Below are 24,280 nucleotides of genomic sequence, written 5' to 3' on the forward strand. Positions count from 1 at the left end.
GACAAATAGGTCACAAGGCAAGATGAGTACCTACTGTTCGTATCATAAATCTATCAGGGAAGGAAGGATGGAAGAACTGGCTGGGCTGCGTGATCCCAGTCTGAAATAGGTAATCCTGCGGGAGCTTTGCCCATGGCTCCTTGGCTCATTCCTTTGGTCTGACCTCTGAGACAGCAAAGGCAAGCACAACTTCAAGTCCAAATGTGTAGTGTGTGCTATCAGAACCCAGGCCTCATTGTCAAAAGCTGTGTCAAGTTACCTTCTGATGTAGGTGGTCTAGTGGACAGCGTATCCACCACCGAACTCCAGTAGCTTGTGACCAGAGGCTTAAATATTCAATTACATGGGGGAAAAAAACCCTAAAAGGTAATTCTTTTGACGTTTTTCATTGCATCAAGTTTGCCCTTAACTTGAGTATTTCCTCAAGATGGTGACTTGGACACCTTTGTCACTTGGATTTTAAAATAATCTGGTTCATATTTCTAGTCCAGCACATAACTTCATTGTCTCAGAAGATAGGACAGTATGTAACTAACTGCACCTTTTATTCAAAGGGTACATGTGTGTTGTGTGTGATCAACTGGATTCCTGTTTGTGACCAAAGGTGCTCTTGAGATACACAGCTTCATACACAGGTTTCTCTTGCTTCATCATGAAGACCTGGCACTTGAATATTCTCCAATAAAACTGTGGCTGTGGAACTGACCTATGGTTTCAGTCCCACAAAAGTTGGTTTCTTGACTTATTAGTCATTTGTCACAACTCTGGCCTTCAGCCTTCTCTCTTATAAGAATGCATTTGGGAAAGATTTTGGAAGATAATCCTTATAGCTTCTTTTCACTTGCTAAACAAAATAAAATCTTTCATTTTTCCTTTTTTACTTTTTTCTCCTTATATCTGCTTATCTGTAATTAAATATAGAAGGCATTGGTAATTATTCTGTATTGTTATTTAGTATTTTGTTGGGTCAAGTGCCTTCTTTTCCTTATGGTGTCTTTTGAAGGTATCTCTGTTGTGAAGTAGTGAGAACATTAAATTGTGCATATTTTTCATACTAAAGGAGGTAATGAGAACATTAAATTGTGCATATTTTTCATAGTAAATATGTTTGAACTGTTTACTGGATAGAAAGTGTATGATGTGTTTTACAATCTAGTATAATTACCATTGTGAGCTTTAGTCACTGAAGCTGATCAGTAAGTGGCTTGTTACAGCTGTTTGATAAGTGCTAATTCATGCTATTAAAATCTTCCTCCTATTTCTTATTTTTCTGACTGACCTGACTTTCCCATGATATGACTAAGGAGAACAGGGTGGTGCTGAAACACAAGCTAGTTATTTGTTTTGTTTATAAAAATTTCGAGGGAGAGAGGAGTCAGGAAGAGAATCACTGCAGTTCTTAAAATGACCTGATGTTACTGTGTGATGTCCAGTAATTAGTTCTTCTGTCATTAATAGCTTTTGCACGTGTTTAAATAGGACTGTTTGTCTTGAAGCTTTTTTTTTCCTCAAAATATTCAACTTGTTAATCATTAGGACTTTAATAAAATTATAAAAATCACCGGCAGAAAGTTGCTCTTATTTAGGGGATATATAATTTTGTAATTAAAATTATATTTTTATCACTAATAATACTCTGATAGGATATCAACTTCAATCAGTTCTCCTATTTCTTGAAATTTGGCACTTCTTGAAAGATGGAAAAGCTTTTTAGAAATCTATCTTTTTCTTAAATTTCAGATTTAAATTTCAGAATAGCAGATTTAAAAGTTTTGAAGTATGAGTTCTGAATCTGATTGCAGAAAATAAGATGTTTCTTAATTTACTCAAAGTAGTAGCTCTTTCTTGTATTATGTATTAAAATAGTTTTTTGGTAGAAATGTGAGGATTGGCTGCACATGATGGGAAAAACAAAGAGAAGTGGGAAAGGAAAAAGGCAGGATAACTTTTAAATGAGACAAGCTTAAATATTCAGACACATTGAAATAATATTGGAAACAGACTTTTGGACCAATTTCATTTTGCAACCACATATATGCTTTTCCGTCATCCTCATATTTTAAGAGTGTGGGTGGAAAATAAGCATATTAGTCTTAAATGCCAAAGATAGGCCTATATCATCACTTTTTTTGTATTCACCTACCTCCTCCACAGTAGTTTTTTTGGTGGGATTTTTTGGGGTTGTTTTTGTTTTTTTTCTTTTTTGTAAAGGCAGTGTGGCAGTTAGGTAAACTTAGAAAACTTGGGGAAGATTATTTTGTATTAGGCATCTGCTTAGAAAGATACCACCCGCATAAAATCCCATCTACATTTACTGTGGCAAACCATGCAAGTCTGTTGTATGGGTTTGTTATTTATGGGGAAATTCCTGCTTACTATTGCTTTTAATAATTGAAGCAGTTCTCCTAGTATCTTTAGGTCCAATTCAGAATTAAACCCTAAAAATACTGGAACCAACAAAAGTGGTTTTGTAGTGAGGCATATTTTGTCACCTGTTATTTCTTTTAGTATAAGTTCGCTGTGTTTAGTCAAATACTTTACTTGGGAATATTTTGTTTTTCAGGATGGGAAGAAGAAATTTGACAAGGAAAGTGAAAAATATTATTCCATCTTAGAGAAGCACTTAAATTTGTCAGCAAAGAAGAAAGAATCTCATTTGCAAGATGTAAGAACTGAACACACTCTTACCTAGTGTCACATATGCATAGAAATCATGATAACGAATTGGTTCTCTTCAAGACGTGCTCTATTTTATTAATGTAAAATTGTGGTGATTTCTGGTAGTCATGCTTGTTGTGTCTATAAATTCTTAGCTGGGATTAATAAGATCCAAATAGGTATTAAATATTTTAACAAAGCAATATTCTGTGTGTGCAACTTTGTGTATTTCAAGTACAGCTAATGTTTATTGGTTGCAACAATGGAATTATATTAGTACAATAAAAGTGTGGGTTTTATAAGCTATATGTGGAATATTTGAAAGTAAATTAAGTGCTTTTGAGTTTGCCACTTAATATATTAACTGATGAAATTGAGCTTCTATTTCGCATAAATTTTAATCCAGAAGACTGAACTGAGATCACTTTAATGATACTTTTTTCTGCTTCTTTTTTCCTCTTTTTCATCTTACTCCGAGATTGAGGCACCTGAAATTGACCTGAAATTATATCTATAACTTCAGCTTTGAAGAGTCTGTTTGGCTAATACTTTTCTGTTAAAAAAAACAAACCATGAAGACTTCCAGTTTAACAGGAGGATTCCAAGGCTTTTCAGTATGCTGGTAGAAATGAATATGATTTGTCTTTGAAGCAAATTACAATAAACCCAGCAATATGATATCAATGACACTTTGGGAATTGTGCCAAAAGTAGTTTAAAATTATTTTGATGGGATTACTGTTGCCATGGTCACTCTTAAATCATGGGGATTAGTTTGCAGATGGAATTTTCACCAAAGGCGTGACCATCACTCAATCATGTCATAGGATTTTTTTTTCATGTTTACCAATAATATTATAATTCAAATTAAATAAGGCTTAGAAATTCAAAATTTCTAATAATGTCTATATGCCTCCATTGCTGTTGCTGTCTATATAATAATCAGTCTAGATAAGACATTAGTTATGTAGGATTGGTTAATTGTTCCACGTGTATGTTAGAGCTCTCACTTTTCCCAGATATCTTATGTACTGATGAGGAAGCAGTTCTGTTAGAGGCTAAACCCCAGCTTAAAAAAAAAAAAATAGAAATTCTTACCAAAATGTGGGAAAGTGAACTTAAGCATTAATTTGCTCTAGAATAGAAACAAAATAAAGTAAATAATATATTTTACTCTTGAGGCATGAGAATAATTACAGTCTAAAAGCAGCAACTGAAGTGCAAAGTAACAACTGTGAATCTAATAAACTATGGTAGAAAAACAGTGGATTTGGCTCACATCTATAAACTAATGGAAAACCAGAATAATTTTTTCCAGTGTGTCCTTAAGTGACATATCTGGATTTAAAATCTTGTAACTGAGATTCCTCCCTTATAAAGGATAAAGGGCATAACTTGCCATTTCTGGCTTCCCAGTTTTCTGTAGCTGTAGATGTGCTGAATCAGCAACATAGGCCCACCATAAGTAGAAGGTACAAGAGCAAATCAGTACTAAAATTGTTAACCAGGGAGATGTTTGGCCTGTATCTGTATTGTAGGTAAAAGGAGGCCAGGCTCCATTCCTGACCTGAAATCCAAGATAGCTGTTGACTTTCATCCAGAGTGATTTGGGTGAGCCCCAGTTACAGCCCATATGTCCAGGATGGAGTTTGTTGGAGCAGGCCACAGCAGAGCAGGGCATGAGCAAAGCACCAAGCAGTGCTGGCAGGTGGGGCTTTGGAGCCCAGGGCAGGAGATGGGCAGTCCATGCCTCAAGCCAATGTCATGCATTCAGGGAGATGGGAATACCATTTTTTGACTGCTACATGGGAAAAATACTGTTTCCTTGAATTTGCTAATCTCAGTACTCTTTAACCCACGTTATGTGGGTTAAAGAGTACTGGGATTAGCAAAGGCCTTGTACTCTGTTGGGTTCTTTTACATGTCTCACTTGAGTGCTATTGAGAACACCTTAATTATGCATCTGAAGTTTGATGGTTGGAACATACTCTTTAGAGAGTAGTTTGCATATATTCACCCAACTGAAATGTGTTGGATATTTTAAGAGCCTGGAAGACTGCTGGTGCAGTTTACACAGGTGATTGGCTTTTTTCCTTTAGCATCAAAAAGAAACTTTCTAGTAGTGTCTTTTCACGGCCTACAGAAGCCCACAGTGGAGGAGAAAACGGGCAGAATTGAGTGATGTGAAAAATCTAATAAACTTCTGATTTCATTTCTCTGAAATCTGTTCCAGAATCAGTGTCCAAGCTTATGTGAATTTCTGGTATATATACTGTAATCATGGCCTAAATCAATGAAAATACTACTCACTATGACTATGTATCATACAGGTAGAGACTCAAAACCATATCCATCAGATCTCTTTATTTTTTACATGGAGTTTGAAGTCACAGAAAAACATATGAAAATCCTTTCAGCTTTTGAAACTTTAAGATCACTTTTCAAAGTGATTCTTACAAATCTGAATCCTCTGGTGTTCACCCAAATTCATAAGCTTCTACTGAATATATATTTGGGGAATTCTGATTTAGTCCCTGTTCACTGGTGGTGATTATGGCCTTAATCCATATTTGAGATGGCACTTGGTTGTTGTAAATACCATTTCAACTGCAACCTGCTTAAATGCTGTTCAGAATAGAGGTGGATTTAATTAGGTGTTTAAATGCTTTTCCTGAGGCAAAGCCTAAAAGAGACAATTTCTAAAACTAGGTTTCATTATTTATGTACAATTAAATGAGAGAGCTGAGGTCTGTCTCAAGTACTTATTGATGGCATTTGTGTGAGTAAGGGATTGCTGAATCAGGTCCCACAGTGGTGGCAACTGCTTCTTTTCAGCCATGTAGCACTGTCTTTGTGATAGATTTTTTTTGTGAAACAAAACTATGAACAGAGTATCAGGGAAAACAGTAGCCAAACACACTGTATTAATGGCAAATGGCAGAGTTAATTTTGAGGTAGAGTGGTTCATTATTGGAATTTTGAATGCTTGGTTTCAGCTTCATATTATTAGTTTACTGAATTTTTGGGTTTTTTTAACAGACACTGGAAGGAAATGCTGGTACTGAATAATTTGAAACATATCCTCGAGGCCCATATGTTGAAGTAGTGTTGGAACACTGGGCTAGGGAGGTGGATCAATATCATTAAGAGCCTCTAGAGCCGAAGCACAATAGTAGCATGTCCTTGAGTAGAGAAGCAATCTTAATTATATATGGTGCTATTGATGGCCAAGTGCTGCCTGAAGGAAAATACTGACTTTTTGCTTTTGTACTGTTAAAAGTACTAAATCTTTTTTATGATGTGTTTGCTGGTTTAAAGTTTGTTGTCAAGGGAAGACAACATCAAGCGTTCCCAATTTCCCTGCATTTGTTATTTTTAGTGCCAGAATTAAACTAGGGAATATACAGAAGTATCCTTCTATATTTTGACTGTCATATGTCAAAAATAGGCGATCTTACTCCTGTTGTTGATCAATGATAATATTTTGACCAAAGAGCAAAATCTAATATAGCGCAGAAGGGATTTGTTGGAAAAATTATTTGTTATGAAGATGGATGAATTAAAACAGAATCTGCATGTCTTCTTTAAACATTATCTACATGCTACACTGCTTGTCTGTTAGTTCCCTCTCCTGTGGCTTGTTTAAATTGAGGATAAAAGCCTATTACTCCTTATCAGCTGATAAGAGTTAATTCTTTAGCTATTTAGGCAGAAGACACTGTTCTGATACTGGATCTCCATGTTGGGTGGTATTAGTCAGGCGCTTCTGACAAGAATTGCCTTGTAGTTCTGTCACTTGAAAATTAAAACTTGAAATATATTTGATTTATGAGGTTAGGGACTTAAATGTGTTTACATTCCAGGAACATATGACTCATACTATAAAATAATAGCTTGTGAGATGTCATTGTTAAAGACAGCCTATTTAAGAAAGAAAATACCTTCTTGGGAAGGTATTTGAACCTGAGAAACAGATATGATTTCAGTACATATGACACTCAAATATTTCAATAGAAATAATTATCTTTTTGTCTGTCCTTGATTCCTACACTGCTCATTTCTATTTCCTTTTCTAAACTTGCATATACCAAGTACCTGCTGCCACCTTTCTTTCCTGCCAGACTCTCCTAAAAACTAGACCCTTAAAGTGCAAAAAGAAAGAAGAAACCAAAAACGATCAGGTAAAAGGCATAGGCTGAAATGTGTAATGTTAACTTCTTAAACTTGCATTTAGCTTTTTAAAGTAGGTATTCTAATTTTCAGAAAGAAAATCTTATGAAACTTGTAAAATAATCTAATGGAAGATCTGTTTGTAAATGGCATAACCTGTTTTTAAAGCAATTAAAGGACTAAAATAATGTCCATATTTCATTTTGTCTTTTAGGCAGATACACAGATTGACAGAGAACATCAGAACTTTTATGAAGCATCATTAGAATATGTTTTTAAAATTCAAGAAGTACAAGAGAAAAAGAAATTTGAATTTGTAGAACCTGTAAGTTTTGTTTTATTTTCTTTAGAATGCATGCATTTAAAGCTGAAAATTGAATTTAAAATATCAATTTTTTTGCTCCCTTTTAAAGTTTTGAATGTAGGTTCTTTGTATATAGACAAACATTAAGATCTTGGCTTGGGCACTTCCCATGTTTATTAAAGGATTATGTAAGAGTGTAGTATCTACTGTCAAGTGAAATGTCTGATGACTTTAAGTGTGCGTAACAGTTTAATGAGACATCATGTAATGTTGTGTCTGGGCAGCACATAATCGATGTTTCCTAATACCATGATTTAATGGCTTAAATTTTGAGCCAGTTTTTAAATTTAAATATTTTATGTAGGCAGTGTACACAGACATTGTTCTGAGTTACTCATGAAGTAAAGTGAAAAATCAATTTTTCTGTAGGATAGGTAAGTTTATTTTTTGTTGGTGGAGTCATCTGTCTTTAGTTTACTTTGCAAATAAAGGAAAGCATATGTTGACATGCCATTAAAGAGTAAGATAAAGTTGTGTTTCAATGTCCGTATTTAAGTTTGGGATTTCCTTCTGTGTTTCCATCCCCCACTCCTAACTCTCTTCTGGGTCAGTCAGTACCAAAAGCAGCTTCAGTATGTGATGCAGGCATATTTCTGTGGCCTAGTAGCAGTATTACTACTGTTCATGTCATACAGACAGGACTAGCTTGCCAGGTGCCTGATATGGCTAGTACCTATAGCCCTTGACAGAGAACTTCCAATGCCAAGTGTCCCTTCCTATTAAGCACACTGAGCACAGCAGAGCACTGCTTGTCAGAGAGGAACATGATGAGTGTAACTTTCTCTCCACACCATCTCCCAGCTTCCTTCTAACTACTGAAGCAGCACTCTTGACTGTGAAACGGGTTGAATTACATCTCTAACACCCTGTGTCACCAAGAAGAGCTTCTCAGATACCTTCTTTCCACGAGATGACAGTGTATTGTATAGTGAATGTTTGACATTGATGCAAACTAATGAACCTGGATTCAGCAAGCAGTACTTACAAAAATCCTATCTTTATGGCATACAGCTGCCAAATCTTGGAGACTAAAACTTTACTCGCATTCCTAAATAAGAACATTTTTCTACCTGTCACAGATTAATCCAGAGTGTGTGTCTCTGTCTCCTTCTGCAAAACACTCACATCCTGGAAAAATCTAGCAATCGTGACCTAGCTCTGACCCTAGTAGAGAAGACTCTATGCTCCTTTAATGTAATAGAAACTTTCTGTATTGAAAAGACCTTGTACATTGGAAAATACTGTGCAACTGTGCACAGTTAAAATAGGTAAAATTTACTTTTGAATGTATCTGTTTCCATGCTGTCTCACATCAGTAGGCGTTCAGCCCAGTATGACATACTTGATGTTCCAGGGGAAGGTACAGGAAATACTCTTGTGACGGGGTAATGATAGCCCTTGCAGGTAATGTCTTCTGACTTTGGGTGTGAATTTATTTATAATCAGTCTGGATATAGATGGAGATTAAATTATAACATCAGTTGCAAAATTTTGAATCTTCAGAATTCTTAATTTTTGTTTGTAACCTGTTGTATACAACATGCTGAAATAAAAGCATTTGCGAAAACACATAAGGCTAAAAATGCCTTATGCAAAAAAATAAAAGTACTAATCAGCAATACCATGAGATTAAAAAAAGCCAAACTAAACAAACCAAAAAAACCCAGACTTCAAAAAAGGCTTTCTGCAATTCATGTTTGTGTAAGTGATGTTGGAAGTATGAGCATGTGCTCCTAGATGAAACGTCTAGATAAGGACAAAGCCTAACACTTTAAAATAAGGTATCGAAAGAATTGTCTTATTATGAATTTTCCTCTGTGTACTCTGTGAAGGTGTGCATGGCAGAAGATGCCTGGTCGTGTGTCTGCATGGACATGCCTCCTCAGGAGCGCTGATGGTTGTGGGTTATTCTAGTGTATGTGCTGCTTGTGCCTCTGATTTATCAGCACAGTGTCACGTCTTCTTATAATTCTCAGTCTGACATCTTGCTAACAGACTCAGTGGAGGAGAGTTTAACAAAATAAATCTGTTAGTGCAGTGAAGGAGGAAACTGTGATGCCCATGTGAAAGAAGAATAAGTTTGCAACTTGGGAATAGAACTGAAAATCAAATGATTTGTTGAACATCCTTTCAAGACCTTCAGTTTTTCTATGCCAAAGGATAAAGAAAATCTGAGAACCAGAGTGGGAGAAGTAACCTAGCAAAAATTGCCAGGTGGGTTACAGCTAGGGCAGTAGAAGTTGGTAAAAGTGGAGTATGTTCTTTCCTGGAGGAGAGTGGGGAAAGATTTTAAGGTACAGATGCTAATGACTCATACAGTGAGTAGAAGACTGTAGTATTTAGAGTAGACTTTTGCAGCTGCTTCTCAGGCCCTGGGTTTCTCTTTGTTCTCTGCATCTTGATCAAAGTGGTTGCTAATGTGTACTAGTGTGAGTAACTGACACATTCCTATTTGTGATCCTCCTAGATCTTGATTTTTTCCAAGAAAAGAAGACAACTGAGGTTTTCTTACAGATCATGAATTTAAACTTTTTCTGAGGGACAAATTAGTGTTCAAATTTACAGCAAGATAAACAATAAAGCAAAATAAGTGACAATAATCTGTTTTACTAGCTTTTCTTTTGTGATCCCAAAGAAGCTAGTCCAAGCCAACAGTGCTTTCTGAGGTTTTTACGCTTGTTAAAATACTGCAAACACCTTCCTAAAGTTCTGCTTTGTCCTGTGGTGATGCCAGGACTTCCTTGTCCTGTAGAAATCAGGGCACAAAGTTCATAAGCAGTAAACTATCTGAAATGTGAGGGGTGGTCTGTTAAATGTTTATTTAAAGAGAAGAAAAAAAGAACAGCCAACCAAAAAACGCTGCCTGTAATTACATGCATTTCCATGAGACTTCACAGTGGCCATTAAATTTGAATTTCCCTTTCTTGCATTTTCTACATTATTAACTATGTTCACTTTAATCTGAAGAATAAGTGCTATCTGCTTATAAATAAAAAGAAAACAGGGAGACAGGGACTTCTGGCTGATGTGCTGCAGGCCAAAGGTTAAATTCCTTCCCTATCCGAAACCTAAGTACAGTCTTCTTCCTGTGAGAATGAAACAACCAGGCAGTCTTGAGGTCAGCAGCTCTACATAAAAATAAATAAAGTCTCAAGAAGTAGTTGGGTTTTGTTTCGAATTCTGTGTTGAAATCCTCATGGCTCTGGTGCGGTGAGTAGCTTTGTATTCTGGAGTTCAGACCTCACTCATTACTGATGTGACTGATTAGATACTCAGAATGAGATAACTATAAGGCACTTTTTAAAATGAAAAATTGTTGATATGAAAGCATCAGGTATTGTTTGTGATGTTTGATGAAATAAATTACCTCCTTATGTGTGAATACCACCTCGAAATACATTCTGAAAATTTTCTTTGATAGGAAAAGGGGCTGGTTTTCTAGTCTTGTTTTTAATATTATTTTTATACAATTTCATATTAATTTCCTTTAAATTATGAGCCTGCCTTTAGCAAGAGTGCCACTTCTAATGCCAGCAACAAGAAAAACCCACTATGAGCATAAGCCTAGGACAAAAGACCCTGACTTTTAAATCTCTTCCATACAATGCTCTGGCTGTACCTGTCCTGATGGATGTGATTATGGAGATGCCTTAGCAACACAGGCCCATTGGGTACAGCGCGTTTTCTGATCTCTGTTTTTCCACTGCTAGTGACACGTACATTGAAGTGAATACCATCCTCAGTGTCATGTTTCAACACAGAACTTAAATACACTGATCTAGGACTTGCATAATGCTTTTCTTTTATTCCTATTTTCCTAAGTGCTTAGAGAGTGTTTAACCAGGAAAACCTCAAGGCCAGATCCTCTGCAGTGCACAACTGCCAGAATACCTGAGAAGTACTTTAAATAAAATTAATTCAGATTTTTCTCAGGGTTTTGGGGGGTTTTTTAGCTGCTGTTGTATTTTTGCTTTCTGATAAATTCAGCTTTGCTGCCATCTTGTGTTAAATATTTTCCTTGGTATTTCTCAGTGTATTCTATAAAAGTGTTTTGTATGATGTAAAATGTTTTTCTTCAAGTATTGGAGCTGAAATGTATACAGTTTATTCTCCTGAAATGCTCTTTAAACTGATCTTTGAAATTCAGGCATAAGCTGACATACTGAAAGCTTGTCCCACTAGTTCTTTATTGTAATTTTGGTGTGCTTTAGTGTCATGATCTGGCTGCAGTTTTGCTAGTGTTACTCCTGCAGTATTTCTTCAGCTGAAAAGGGTGGGTTTAGCAGCAGGCTCCTGCTTACAGGTTATCTTAATCCACACATCCTTTTGACTGGACCAAGTCAGACTGAGCACAGGAGTAGTTGTGCTGCAGCATCTGAAGGAGCTGTAGCTGGGGACTCTGATGAGTAACTGAATCTAGAGTGAGCACAGGCTTCGCATAACTGGAGCCAAAGCAGAGCTTTGGTTAAAATTTGCTTATTTTATACTTTATTCATTAAAAGGAAGATTAATTTTCTTTCTTTTCCTTTAAATAGTACTTTCCAGAATTATAGAAATTTAGAATTATAGTCTAGAATTATAGAAAATTATAGAACTCTTTCTGTCTGTTTGCACAATTGGATGTTTTTACGACAAACTGTTGTATTTGGACCTTCCTCAGAAACACTTGAATAATCAGTAAGAGATTTCAGGGTCCAGTCCTTAGCTAATGATTTCAGCTGGACAGATGAATCATGTTAAACTGGGATGATTTATACAAGATGTGGAGCCCTCCACTTGAGACTGCATTGCCTTCATTGCTTGATGGTAGAATATGGTTCAGGAATTCACATCCACTGTAGAGGCCCACACAAAAATTTGCTTTTATGTCCAAGGATCTTCTCAGTTCTTCAGGCTCCATGACTGGCTTACTGGGCAGCCTGGGATTCTGGGCACCACCTTTGCCTGAGGCCAGGGTTTCATCTGATCCTACAATACCAGTAAAAACCAAGGGCAGAATCCTTCTCCCAGCCATACTTTGTATTTGTGCTCACACTGATGATCTGTTCACCTCCAACTGCTTTAACTTACTAATGCAGCAAAAGAGCTCTCAGCAGTTTCTTAGAAAGTAATAGGGGAGAGAAGGCAGAACAATTTAGCTACAATTCTTCAAGTAGGGCTGAGAAGAAATGTAAAAATATAAGTGCAGTAAAAACTACACCTTTACGCTGTTCCACTTACAGTAATCGATGGTATTGGTAACACAAAGCAAGCACATTAAATATGAATGATGGCATTTTTGTTGCCTGAATCTAGACTACTTCAGTAGTCAATGAAGAGAGATAAATGTTTCCACTGGATCATTCTGAAAAAGGAAAAAGAATTATGCTCTGGAATACCTATGGTTCTTTACTGAGTTAGGAGACAGCTTGGACAGCCAGCTACTTAGCCCAGATGATAATGGTGTAGTATACTAAGGCAAATCTTTTTTATTGTTAGAACTTATGTTACTGTAAATGCAAATTTATCTCTTTTTTTTTTTTGTTTTCTTTACTCTTTTTTTGTAAGCTAAATTAGATATACAAAGAGAGCAGTCCATGATAAGAAATTAAATGCTTGGTATTTAACAGCAGGTAGGATGACTTAAAGCAATGTCAAAACACTTTTCAAATTTAAAGCAGAATAAGTTAGAAGGCTTTTAAAACTAAGAGATGGCAGGAATGCATTAATTCAAAAGCTAAATCTGGTTGTACCTTTTACTACTTGAACATTGTTTTAAATCAGACTTCAAAAAGGACTTTTCAACTGGATATATACAGACTACGGTGCTTCTGTTGGAGTCAATCACAGCCATACCAAATAGAGTTTGCATTTTGTTCAGAGCAGGAAGAAATTGTCTGGGTTTCTTGTGTTGTGCTAACCTATCCAAAACATACTTTCTAGTCTCATTTGTGGAAAACAGGTCATAGCCCAGGCAATTACTATGAAGAAAGTGAAAAAATATTTTGAAGAAAAAACACTTCAGCTCTGAAATTTTAAACTTGGAAAATGCATGCCAGCAAAGACTCCAGCTGAAATACTGGATAAAATTACTAGGACAGTGAATTAAATTATGGAAATTACAACTTCATGACGCAAAAGCATGTGTAACATTTCTCTTTCTTAAGGTCTCACCATGGATTCCTTCTCAGCAAAACCTTGCCTTTGAGCGTAAAAGCACAGAGTGTTCCAGGAGTTAAAAATGTATAATGCTTCTCAATTTTACCTTTTCAGCTCTTGGCCTTTCTTCAAGGACTATTTACATTTTACCATGAAGGATATGAACTGGCTCAGGAGTTTGCACCATACAAGCAGCAACTGCAGTTCAATTTGCAGAATGTAAGGACGATTTGTATTTTACATAATTCAACTTTTTAATTTGCTGATTTCGGGATATTAAAGTAGACTTACATTCATTGAAACTCTAAATCTTGCAATGTTTTAGTAAGGTGAGATCAAATTCATATATGAATAGGTAAAATTATTTTTGTAAGATTAATATAATTAAGATTCCTGACAACAAAAAACTTTGGATAGTTAATTTGTGATTTCCAGATCAACACTTTGGGAGCAAGAACAAAAAAAACGGGGCAGCAGCCAAGTTTTTATTAGAAAACACAGTGGTCCAGATAGATTTTAAACTTGTATAAAAGCTTTCTTGAGAGTGAGGCCTGTCTTCTGGACTAAGTGGGGGTACCAAAATGCTCCAGCTGGTGTGGGATGATACAGTTTGTCCTGCTGTCTTCTAACTTCCCACTGTATATAAAGTATACTTGGGATGCCATTCTCTGGCTGTTCTCTGTACCATTAAAGAGTAAGTGGGACTTTCTTCCATGGTGAGCAACTCTCATGAGCATTAAGTTTCACCAGAAGAAAGGATCTCTTTTTTGTGTAGAGAGTTGCTCTCAACTGAGCAGACGGATCTTGTGCTGTAGATTGGTGTGGATTTGGTAGTCAGAGCCATACATGATCGCATTTTGGTCACCAACTGCCCAAAAATTTCATAGTTATCAAAGATGACTAAAATGCATTTAATCAATATACTTTTCCACTCATCATAACTGCTGTATGCAAGTGTATATTTATTTCACTGTATAATCCAGATATTACTCCTCCAAGGACAAACAAGTAAGTAGGTACAAAATACCTTTACACACTTTGCTTTTAAGTGAAGTTTACGCACTCTTTGCTTGTACGGTAAAAAGTGAAGTTCAACATGTCAGCATTGGGCAAGTCTCACATTTTTCCTGACAAGTAACATCAAAGTCCAGAGCTAAATTTTTAAAAGATTTAAGTCCATTTCATTCTTTCAAGAAAAGACACATCTGACAATTTTTTGTTGCTCCATCTTCCCTTTTACATCTCTTGTTCATATATAGGTATAGATCTCATTTTATATGCTGCTTGAGGAAATAAGGCTGAACTTCCTAGATGATTAACCTTTTCCTTTTGGATCAAAATGCAAATGGTCTCTGTCTGTAAAGCCCCTTGTCTTTTCAAATTTTGTGTTTTCTACTTTGTTTGCTACTGAGACGCTTTCAGATAAAGACACAAGGGGTCAGTGTTGTTGCACAGCAGTTTCACTGAAAGGGTGAAAAATGTGCTTCAGTCCAGAGATTTGCTTATTTTAATACAGCAAGTTCTGAGAGGAGCATGAGCTCCCAGCACAGACCAAAACTGGCGTTTTAAGTAATCATATGTTTCTTCTATGCATGTCTCTACAGAAGCAGAATTATTAAAGGATTTTTTTTTCAATTTTAATTAAGAAATAGTTAAATTTAATGTTTTCTAAATATTATATCAGTACAAATTGAAGTTGTAAATGGATAACAGAGGTAGAGGGAGATGTGAAGTTAGGCAGAAGGATCAATGTATTATAATTTCTTTTTAATTATATATCAGAAAACATATACATGAAGATACAGTGGGGTCAGTACATCACTCACTCCTGTTACACAGCAGTATAAATTCTGGTTCCAGATCTAGATACACAACTTCCTTTTAGCCAGCTGGTTCTCTATGTACTTGTCATTCAGAGCCTCACTCAACATGAGATTGAAGTGAAATAATTTATATAAGGTAAAGACAAATTGATGACAGGGAAAAGTGTGTTCAGCCTGTCAGTAGCTGTCAAAAGTACTCCTCTCCATTGCATTGTGTGCTCAGGTCTTGAAGAATAGTTGATCTGAACTGCTGTTTCTGCTTCAAAAATGTCCTACAGGTTAGAGCAGGAGCAGTAACACTTGTGGAAGAGTAGTAGCAGACTAGCAGCTCCTAAGAGGTCACCATGTTCTAACATGACCTGTTGTCACCTTAACTGTCTCAGTTGGCCAGTGGCATACTTTGTGTGTCCATTTGGCTTTGGTTTCTGTAATTTGATTCAACGACCTGGCTGCTTAAAAGTAGTCATTAAAAATTTAGTAGACAGAGATAAGCTCTCAAAATGGGGACATTCCTTTGATGGCATGTCCTTCTTAAAGGTCTCAAAATTTCCTCTCTTAAGTTTGGTCTGAACTGATACTTCTTCTGAAGGACATAATCTGAAAAGTTCAGTTTAGAATTTTACCTCCCTCTCTAATGATAGTGTTTGTCTTCAAGATCAAGATTAAGTATGTATACTCTTATATTACTGTGCAACTAACTACACAAATGGCCCATGGAAAGGGAGAAGTATTCACTGGTGTATAAAATCCTGAGAGTATCTTTCTGACTAGTCAGGATTTGAGTCCATAGATGACTTTGTAGAAACATTACAAAAATCTTTATTCTTTTCTATGACCTATAGGAACAGAGTGTTCAATATCTGATATTTAATCAAAACTCTGGCACCTCACAATAATTCTCTTCTACTATCCCATGCTAGATGCATGGAGAGAAACCCTAGCCTCACTGAATTCCCTAGGAAAAGGTGTCCATTTACATGCATATAATTATTAGCAAATATGGAAAATCCACCTTAGTACCATAATTGTTTGCTTCAGATGCCTGGTTGCACACATGATATTTAGGACAGACACACTTCTTCCATGCTTTTGGCACAGTTCCGCCACTTGTGACCTGCTTCTTACTTCCCATATTTTTGCTGTATTGAACTGTGGTGTTTGCATAGTCCTATCAAAACTTGTTCATGACAGTGCCAGTAACCTGACTGTTCTGAGCAGCAGCACCTGTGACATTGCTGCAGATATGGATACATAGAACATCAGTCTCTTCCATGTGTGTAGAAAATGGAGCTGTCTGGATGCATTAGCCTGGCTTTAACCCAAACTAGCCTTTTCTGCACTGTATTTTAAGTGCTTCAGTGGGTCTTATTGCTTCAGGTTTAGGCCTAATCTATCAGCAGCTTCTAGTTTAGCCAGGCTTCTGTCTGAGAATCCCAGAGTGTACAGAGAGAATGCCTGGATCTGTCTGCAAAATACTGTGTAAGCATACCTAAAGATATGAAATGACCTCCTGTCTGAGGTTAGTGACCTGCAGGAAGAGGAATGGTGCTATTCTTGGCTATGTTTTCCTTCCATTTGTGTGCTTAAGTTGAATTCTTCGTTACTGTGTTATTTCTAGGCTTCTAGCAGTGAAGAGTATTATTCTTTATTGCTTTTTTTTTCTTTTTCCCCCATTTCATGTCTCTGGCAAATGCTTTTGTTGATCTCCAATACAGTCTCCTGGGCATTATTTGTAATTAGTTGTTCATTGTTATTTTGGTACTTGCATGAGATAATTTGTTTGTTTCCTTTTCTGGGTATTAGACTCGGAATAACTTTGAAAGCACTAGGCAGGAAGTGGAGAGACTCATGCAAAGAATGAAATCAGCCAACCAAGATTACAGACCACCAAGTCAATGGACAATGGAAGGCTATCTCTATGTGCAGGAGAAGCGTAAGTACAACAGAGAAGCTCCCTGCTGTTGTTTGCCCCAGTGGTTGACTGGTAGCCAGCTCTGCTCTGGCTGGCTGCCCTGCACCTTGCTGCAAACTCCAGAGACTCTGCTTTGGCTGCCTTCTGTTTCCTGTACTTTCCCTGCCTGAACAGGACCTTTAGTTCAGCCATCAGGAGCACCTTGTAACAGAGACCCCCTCTAATCCAACCACCTTAATGAACATGCACTTAATGGAAGTAAAAGATGTAAGAAAAGGTCATATGAGTACCATCTTACCATAGTTAACCACAGCCAGTTTTATCCTCAGTAGCGCTGCAAGTTTTAAGGAGGCAGTCTATTTTTAATTGAGTAATACTCATAAAAGAAATCTGTGTTAACTGGAAATTACACTGAGCCCTGCTAATGGGGGAGGGAGAAAAGGAGTGAAGTACTGGGCACATGCTGTGCTTCATTAAATAGTGAGAGGCCAACTTGACATCTTCTTACTGAAAAGAAATTTTTATTCTGGAGTAACAGTAACAGGGTCTGTAATCACGGTGTAGTGGAAAGGTACTAGTTGTATAATTTCCTTGTCATGCAAGTTTACTTGCCTACAACCATTATCCTGTGGGTTCTTTTCAAATTGTGAGCAACTGGGTTAAATCTTTGCTGTTCCTGAGAGTAAATTACATATATATTTATTGCTGATATGCATGGTGGTAAACATAGGTTTTTGTTAAAAAATGGCATTAGGCCATAAATTTTTTTCATTCAGATGGATAGTCAAGAGTAACAAACTTAAAGTTGCAATGCAGGTGTCTTGCTACAATTTTTTAATGAAAAAAAGTGATTTCTTAACTCATCTAAAACTGCATTGAGAGTGCTCATCCTTCTTACAATATGCTAAAAGAGATAATGAATTGCCATCAGAGGAAAAATTGATTTAGAATAATTACAGATTTTGTTATGCTAAATGAAAATAACTTAAAATATAAGAGCAGAACAGCTAACTTCTGAGGGTACATAACCATTTGAATTTTCAATTCCTGACTTTACTTTCTTCCAAAACACAGGCAATAGGAGAGCTTTCTCAAAGTCAGCGTAACAGACCATGTAAATTTCCACAGTTACATTTCTGGATTGCCTGACATCCAACTAACAGGACTGATGCAGTCTCTCATATAACCACCACCTTTGTGGGTACACTGAGAAGGCAAAGCCTTTGTATCTATGGTAAAACTACTAGGTTTGTTTTCAACACATTTTATTTAATTAAATAAAATTTAAAATTAATTTTTTTAACATAAAAAAAAAAACCCAAACACAAACCCCTTAAGGCACTTTTTTTTTTTAAAAGTCAGAGGTCTTTCATTTTGTCTTGGTTCCAGACAGGACAGGGTTAATTTTTGCAGTAGGCAGGAGCTGGGCATGACTAGGTCCTCATTCAAGACCATCTCTCATCATTTTTTGGGGATGGGGGAAGGGATCCCTTCTGGGTCCCTAAGGTGGTGGAGGGAGCGCTCAGGTATTGTCAGGTGTTTCCATGTGGTGAGCACTCACATGTGATTCATTTGCCTCTTGTACACTCTGTTATTAATGTTGTTGCTGCTGCTGTTTGTTTTCTTATTTCATTACTGTCTCCAGTAAATTGTTCTTATCTCAACCCATGATCTTTACCCTTTATGCCTCCAATTCTTCTCTCCAGCCCACTGCAGGGGAGAGAGGGGAAGGATGGGGGAGGAAGTGAGTGGTGCATGATTTGACGTGTTTTGGTAGGAACACTAAATTGGGGAATACCATTCCTAAACCACAACACATTTTAAAAAGAATTGATAGGTCTGTACATACTGTAGCTTGAAAAAATCACTAGCATGTTTTTCTCGGGAGTAACTCTCATTGAAGAATCTGGAGACTTGTGTTGCTCTTTGCTACAGTGAACTTCCAGAAAATATGGGAGATCTTATCGGTACTTCTAGGATGTAAAGAGAATTCTGGAAATTGTGGGAGAATTCACTCCATGTCCTCACAGCAAAAGAACACTTTATAAATACCTGTATCTAAACTGCATTAGTGCAAACCAAGTTTAAAATACCACTGAGCTTAAGCTCAAGAGGGTTCTGTGTTTAGATTCACTAAAGGTTCACAACAGTGCCCAAATAATCCAGCAGTGAAAACATCTGCATCAGAGGTCCTATACTTGGAGTAGGATTAAGAGGTAGTATGATGTGACCTCTCCAGGATAAGGCATGCATCCACTTACTTGGGGATTGCTGTAGATCTCACCTATAGCTATCCAAATTGAAGAAAAGTGAATCCCTAAGTACAGTACAGTATACTTTGTGAACATGTGCAAGTGTCATTTTGTGGACATGGTCAGTTGTGCACCACTGTTACAGCCACCTCTTCCCTCCAAGGCATAAAAGGCCAATGTTTCTTGCTGAAGGCACTGCCTCTGCCACCCTACATTTTATCCCTCATCTCTAAACCAATGTGTTTTAGAGTGCACAGTTCCTTTGCTTTTTTTCATAGAAATCTGTCAGTGTTTAACCACATAAGATTAAATCTCTCTCTGAGCTGGTGCCATTTTACCCACTCCCTTAAGGTAACCTGTAGAAGAACAGCCTTTCTATGATACTACCAAAAGCATTTATTACCTTTGACAAGAACTCTGAAAGTAAATGAAAATACAGTCTCACTTTCTGACTTCATTCAGTTTTCTGCATTTAATACCAGACTTCCAAGCTTCCCTAAGAGAAAGGATCTAATACTGAGCTGTGTTTCCCTTGGGTTGATAAAGTCACAACTGTATTTTCTAGGCAGAAAAATCCTCAGGTTTTATTCTTGCCTGTTTCCTGCCTTGTTACCATAATAGAATGCTGCTACCCATCCAGTTGCCAAAGAAAGTCAGTCTGCTGGAACTTTGTTGGGCAACCTTATCAAGCCGCAATATTTGAAAATTATACCTGAAAAACATGTTCAGATTAAATAATGAGTAGGCTGTATGTGGGTGCTGCTGTGTTTCATTTTTCTACTCTTACCTAATTCCAACTATAATAGTGATAAAATGACTGTTACTTTTAATACTATCTCTCTTCACTCTAGGACCCCTTGGATTTACATGGGTAAAACATTACTGCACTTATGACAAAGGAACAAAAACTTTTACAATGAGTATAGCTGAAACAAAATCTGGTGGAAAAGTGGTGAGTTGCATGTACATGAACACATAAATGAGCTGTATATTCCATCTTTTATATTAAGCATTTAAGAACTGCTAAAAGAAAAAAATGCAAACAGCATTGATGCCATGATGATTTTTTGCCTTTTCTCTTATACCTCTATTATACCTTTTTACAACTTCTGTATTCTTAGTGCTTTTTGCCTACATTCTTGGACTTGTCAAGCTGAGAGACTAAACATTTTAGAAGCTTCATAGGTAGAGGATAGTGTGCCCCAGACCCCAAAGTCCTCTCCAGAACACATTCTGTAAACTAAGATAGAACCATCCAGGGGAAGGTTCCTCGAGGAGAAGGGCTCACTTGAGCCTCTCATTGGGGAATCTTTGATAGATATGCTAATTAGTAAAACCTGTAATGTTATACCCGATCTTTTGGGGGTGTGCATTGTGGCGTGCACTGAGGTGCATTCTACCTGGACGTGCACCTAAGGATCCTTAAAATAAACACCAAGGTAAAATCCCTTTTCCCCTTCTAACCGTGTTTGACTCTTGATTTTAAGACCAGGAAAAGGCATCAGCATAAGGCTGTTTTCATTGATGAAGCAGTGCACGTATTATATATATAGCATGGATAAATATTTAATATTTCTTTTAAAACATATTTAAACCACATATTAAATAATTTCTCTAATGTGGTTATTGTAAATGCATAGGAAATTTATCACATTTGCACAGAATCATAGAATGGATGAGGTTTGGAAGGAGGCTCTGGATATCTCTAGTATAAACTCAATGCAGGGTTAACCAGAACAGGTTGATGAGGTCTGGATCCAGTCAGGTTTTAGATATCTCCAGGGATAGAGCCCTCTATGAGCAACCTGTTCCAGTGTTTGACCACCATAAAAAAGCTTTCCCTTAAGTTCAAATGGAATTACTTGTATTTGTGTTTGTGCCCATTGCCTCTTGCCCTTCCACTGGGCACCACTGGGAAGAATCTGACTCAGTCTTCTTTACGTCTTCCCATGAGGTATTCCCATAAGGATCAGTCACTGATATGATCCCTCTTCTCCAGGTCGTACAGTCCCAGCTCTCTCAACTTCTCCTCATATGACAGATCACAGGATCGTCAAGGTTGGAGGAGACCTTCAAGAGCATCTGTCCAACCATCAGTGTAGCACCACCATAATCACCCCTAAACCATATCCCCAAGTGCCACATCCAGGCTCCTCTTGGACACTTCCAGAGATGGTGACTCCACCACCTCCCTGGGCAACTTACTCCAATGCCTGGCCACCCTTTCAGTGAAAATTTTATTTTTAATATCTAATCTGAGCCTCCCCTGGCACAACTTAAGGCTTCTCCCTCATGTCCTTTCACTTAAGACATGGCAGAAGAGACCACCTCACTAAAGCCTCCTTTCAGGTAGTTGTGCACTAAGTCCTCAGTGACCTTGGTAGCCTGGACTTGTCCCTAGCACATCACTGCCTCTCGTACCAGAGAGCCCAGCACTGGACACAGCATCCCAAGTGTACCTCACCAGTGCTGAATGCAGGGTGAGGATCACCTTCCTCCACTTGGAGGCAGTACCCTGCCTGATGCATCCCAGGAGGCTGGTGGTTTGCAGCAAGGTCACATTGCCGGCTCATGATCAACTTGTTGCCTGCCAGAACCTGTAATTCCTTTTCTGCCAAGCTGCTCTCCATCCTGTCAGCCTCAGCCTGTCCTGGTGCCTGGATTTATTTCTATTCATGCTGAACAGTATTAACCCCTTGGGCATACCACTAGTGCCTGGCTGCAGCTGGACTTCTGCTGTGAGCTCAGCAGTTCAGGCAGTTCTCAGTCCGCCTCACCACATTGCCCCTACTTCACCTGTACTGATCTATGAGGATGTAGTAGGATGTAGTGTCAAAAGCCTGGCTAAAGTTGAGATAAACAATATTCATTGTTCTTCCATCATGCACTGAGCCATCCATCACATTGGAGAGGGCTGTCAGGTTGATCCTGTGTGATTTTTCCTTTATTAAATTCATGCTGAATGCTTCCAGTCACCTTCTGCCCTTTAAATGTTTGGAAATGCTTTCCATGATTATTCACTTCATGACCTTCCCAGGGATAAAGGTGATGCAGACCGGCCTATAGTTCCCCATAAGATGAGAGGAAATGGCCTCAAGTTGCATTAGGGGAGGTAGGTATTACAAAAAATTTGTTCACCAAAAAGGTTGTCAACCATTGGAATAATCTGCCAGAGAAGTGGTTGAGTCACCAACCCTGGAGTTATTTAAAAGACGTGTAGATGGTTTAATTGTGACCTTTTCCAACCTAAAAGGTTCTATGATTCTATATCCTTCTCCTTGCTCTCTTTGAAGACAGGAGTGACATTTGCTTCCTCCCATTCCTCAGAATGCCCAGTTGTGTCAGCCTTGCCAATGTTACAGTGAGGTCTCACGATCACGGTGGTCAGAATTAGGAGTTGATTTTATTCTTCAGAAATCTTTTTATCTGCGTATGAGAGTTGGCAGAATTACATGATCTTCATCCTAACATGCATGTAATCAAGTTATATACACAGGTGTTTTTAAGATTTGAATTTAGGGAATTTTCTGAAATATAATGATTTAAAAACAAATATATGACAGAAAGCTATTAACTGTAGTCTTAATATACAGAACAAATATTGTATCTATTCGTAAATAATTGTAAACCCTGTGTTAAGACATGTTCTTTGGACTGTTCATGCAGTTAAATTTAAGATGCAGCCAAGGGGCATAAGCGTACTGCTTGTGCTAATTTCATTTTATTTTGTTTTGTAGAATGGCCTTGTCACAAGCTCACCAGAAATGTTCAAGCTGAAATCTTGCATCAGAAGAAAGACAGATTCAATTGACAAACGTTTCTGTTTTGATATTGAAGTATTTGAGAGGTTTGTTTCCGTTGTATTAAGAATTTGAAAATAATTGCAACCAATATATGATAATTACACCTGTAATAGGAACACATGTTTATCAGTATATTTGTATACAGGCAAACTAGGCTTTCAAGACTTAATACTTCTTTGTTCAAACCTGGTTTTCTTAATTAAGTTGAATACAAAGCATTTGTGTTGTCTTTACTACGTTATGTTTGCATTCAGATACAACATGGATTCTTATGGAACACATAGCAAAACTCACTACCCTTTTAGAAACAGATCATAAATATTTTTATAAATACTTGTTAATAAGCATATTCTGTACAAATTTCTATTGCTTTCAGAAATGTATAGTAGCACGGGGTTTTTTCTACATTTTTTTTCCACTTACTCCTGGATATTATATGAGATACATGAGAACAGCTTTCCTGTATTTAAGGTATAGGTACACAGTACTTTGTGGGAGTATTTTTTCCAAGCTTGGGAATAAAGAGAAATATTGAATTAATTTCTGTGTTAAAATATGGTAGACTGACTTTTGTAGTTATTCTCTTTAAAAATATTTTATGGCTGTTAGCAAACTTTCAAAAAACAGACGTGTTATACCTAGCTCAAAATTATTCTGTTATGTCAGAAGCTATCAACTTTCTCTAACTTCTGCCTGTCTTTTATATATTCACTTCACATCACTATCCATTCGGATTCTGGATTTGGATACTGTTTGAGAAAAATAGTAACTTCAGTGAATGTCTGTGTTTCTGACAGACCTGGAATCATCACACTACAAGCTTTTTCAGAATCCAACCGAAAACTTTGGCTTGAAGCTATGGATGGAAAGGAACCAGTAAGGATATTTTTAAATTTTCTTTTCATTTTAAAGTTTTCTGGCTCACATATTAAAAAAAGAAGCTAGTATACATGTCAGATATTCTGTTGCAATACCAGCAAATACAGTTCTTTTCTTTGTGAGACACTAATGCAAGTACATAGTGAAGATAAGTACAAAGTAGAAAAGAAGATCTATTATTTTAAGTCTACGTTTATATATCATTATTTTATGTTAGGATATTTTAAGTAATAATAATTAAAGTAATATGATAGCATGTTGTCTAATAGGATCCATGGTTCA

General features: G+C 37.1%; 1 protein-coding gene across 1 annotated transcript in view; it reads left to right on the forward strand.

Annotated features, from left to right (window-relative positions):
- Window positions 1–24,280, forward strand: part of ARHGAP42 (Rho GTPase activating protein 42) — a 148,211-nt gene that overhangs the window by 94,378 nt on the left and 29,553 nt on the right. Inside the window, exons 5-11 of the mRNA XM_048294611.1 lie at window positions 2,564–2,665; window positions 7,042–7,152; window positions 13,444–13,548; window positions 16,956–17,085; window positions 20,168–20,268; window positions 23,054–23,163; window positions 23,917–23,995. Coding sequence (XP_048150568.1) covers window positions 2,564–2,665; window positions 7,042–7,152; window positions 13,444–13,548; window positions 16,956–17,085; window positions 20,168–20,268; window positions 23,054–23,163; window positions 23,917–23,995 — 738 coding nt within the window. The remainder of the gene's footprint in view (window positions 1–2,563; window positions 2,666–7,041; window positions 7,153–13,443; window positions 13,549–16,955; window positions 17,086–20,167; window positions 20,269–23,053; window positions 23,164–23,916; window positions 23,996–24,280) is intronic.

This window comes from Corvus hawaiiensis, chromosome 2 (genome assembly GCF_020740725.1).
Source record: "Corvus hawaiiensis isolate bCorHaw1 chromosome 2, bCorHaw1.pri.cur, whole genome shotgun sequence".
Taxonomy (NCBI): domain Eukaryota; kingdom Metazoa; phylum Chordata; class Aves; order Passeriformes; family Corvidae; genus Corvus; species Corvus hawaiiensis.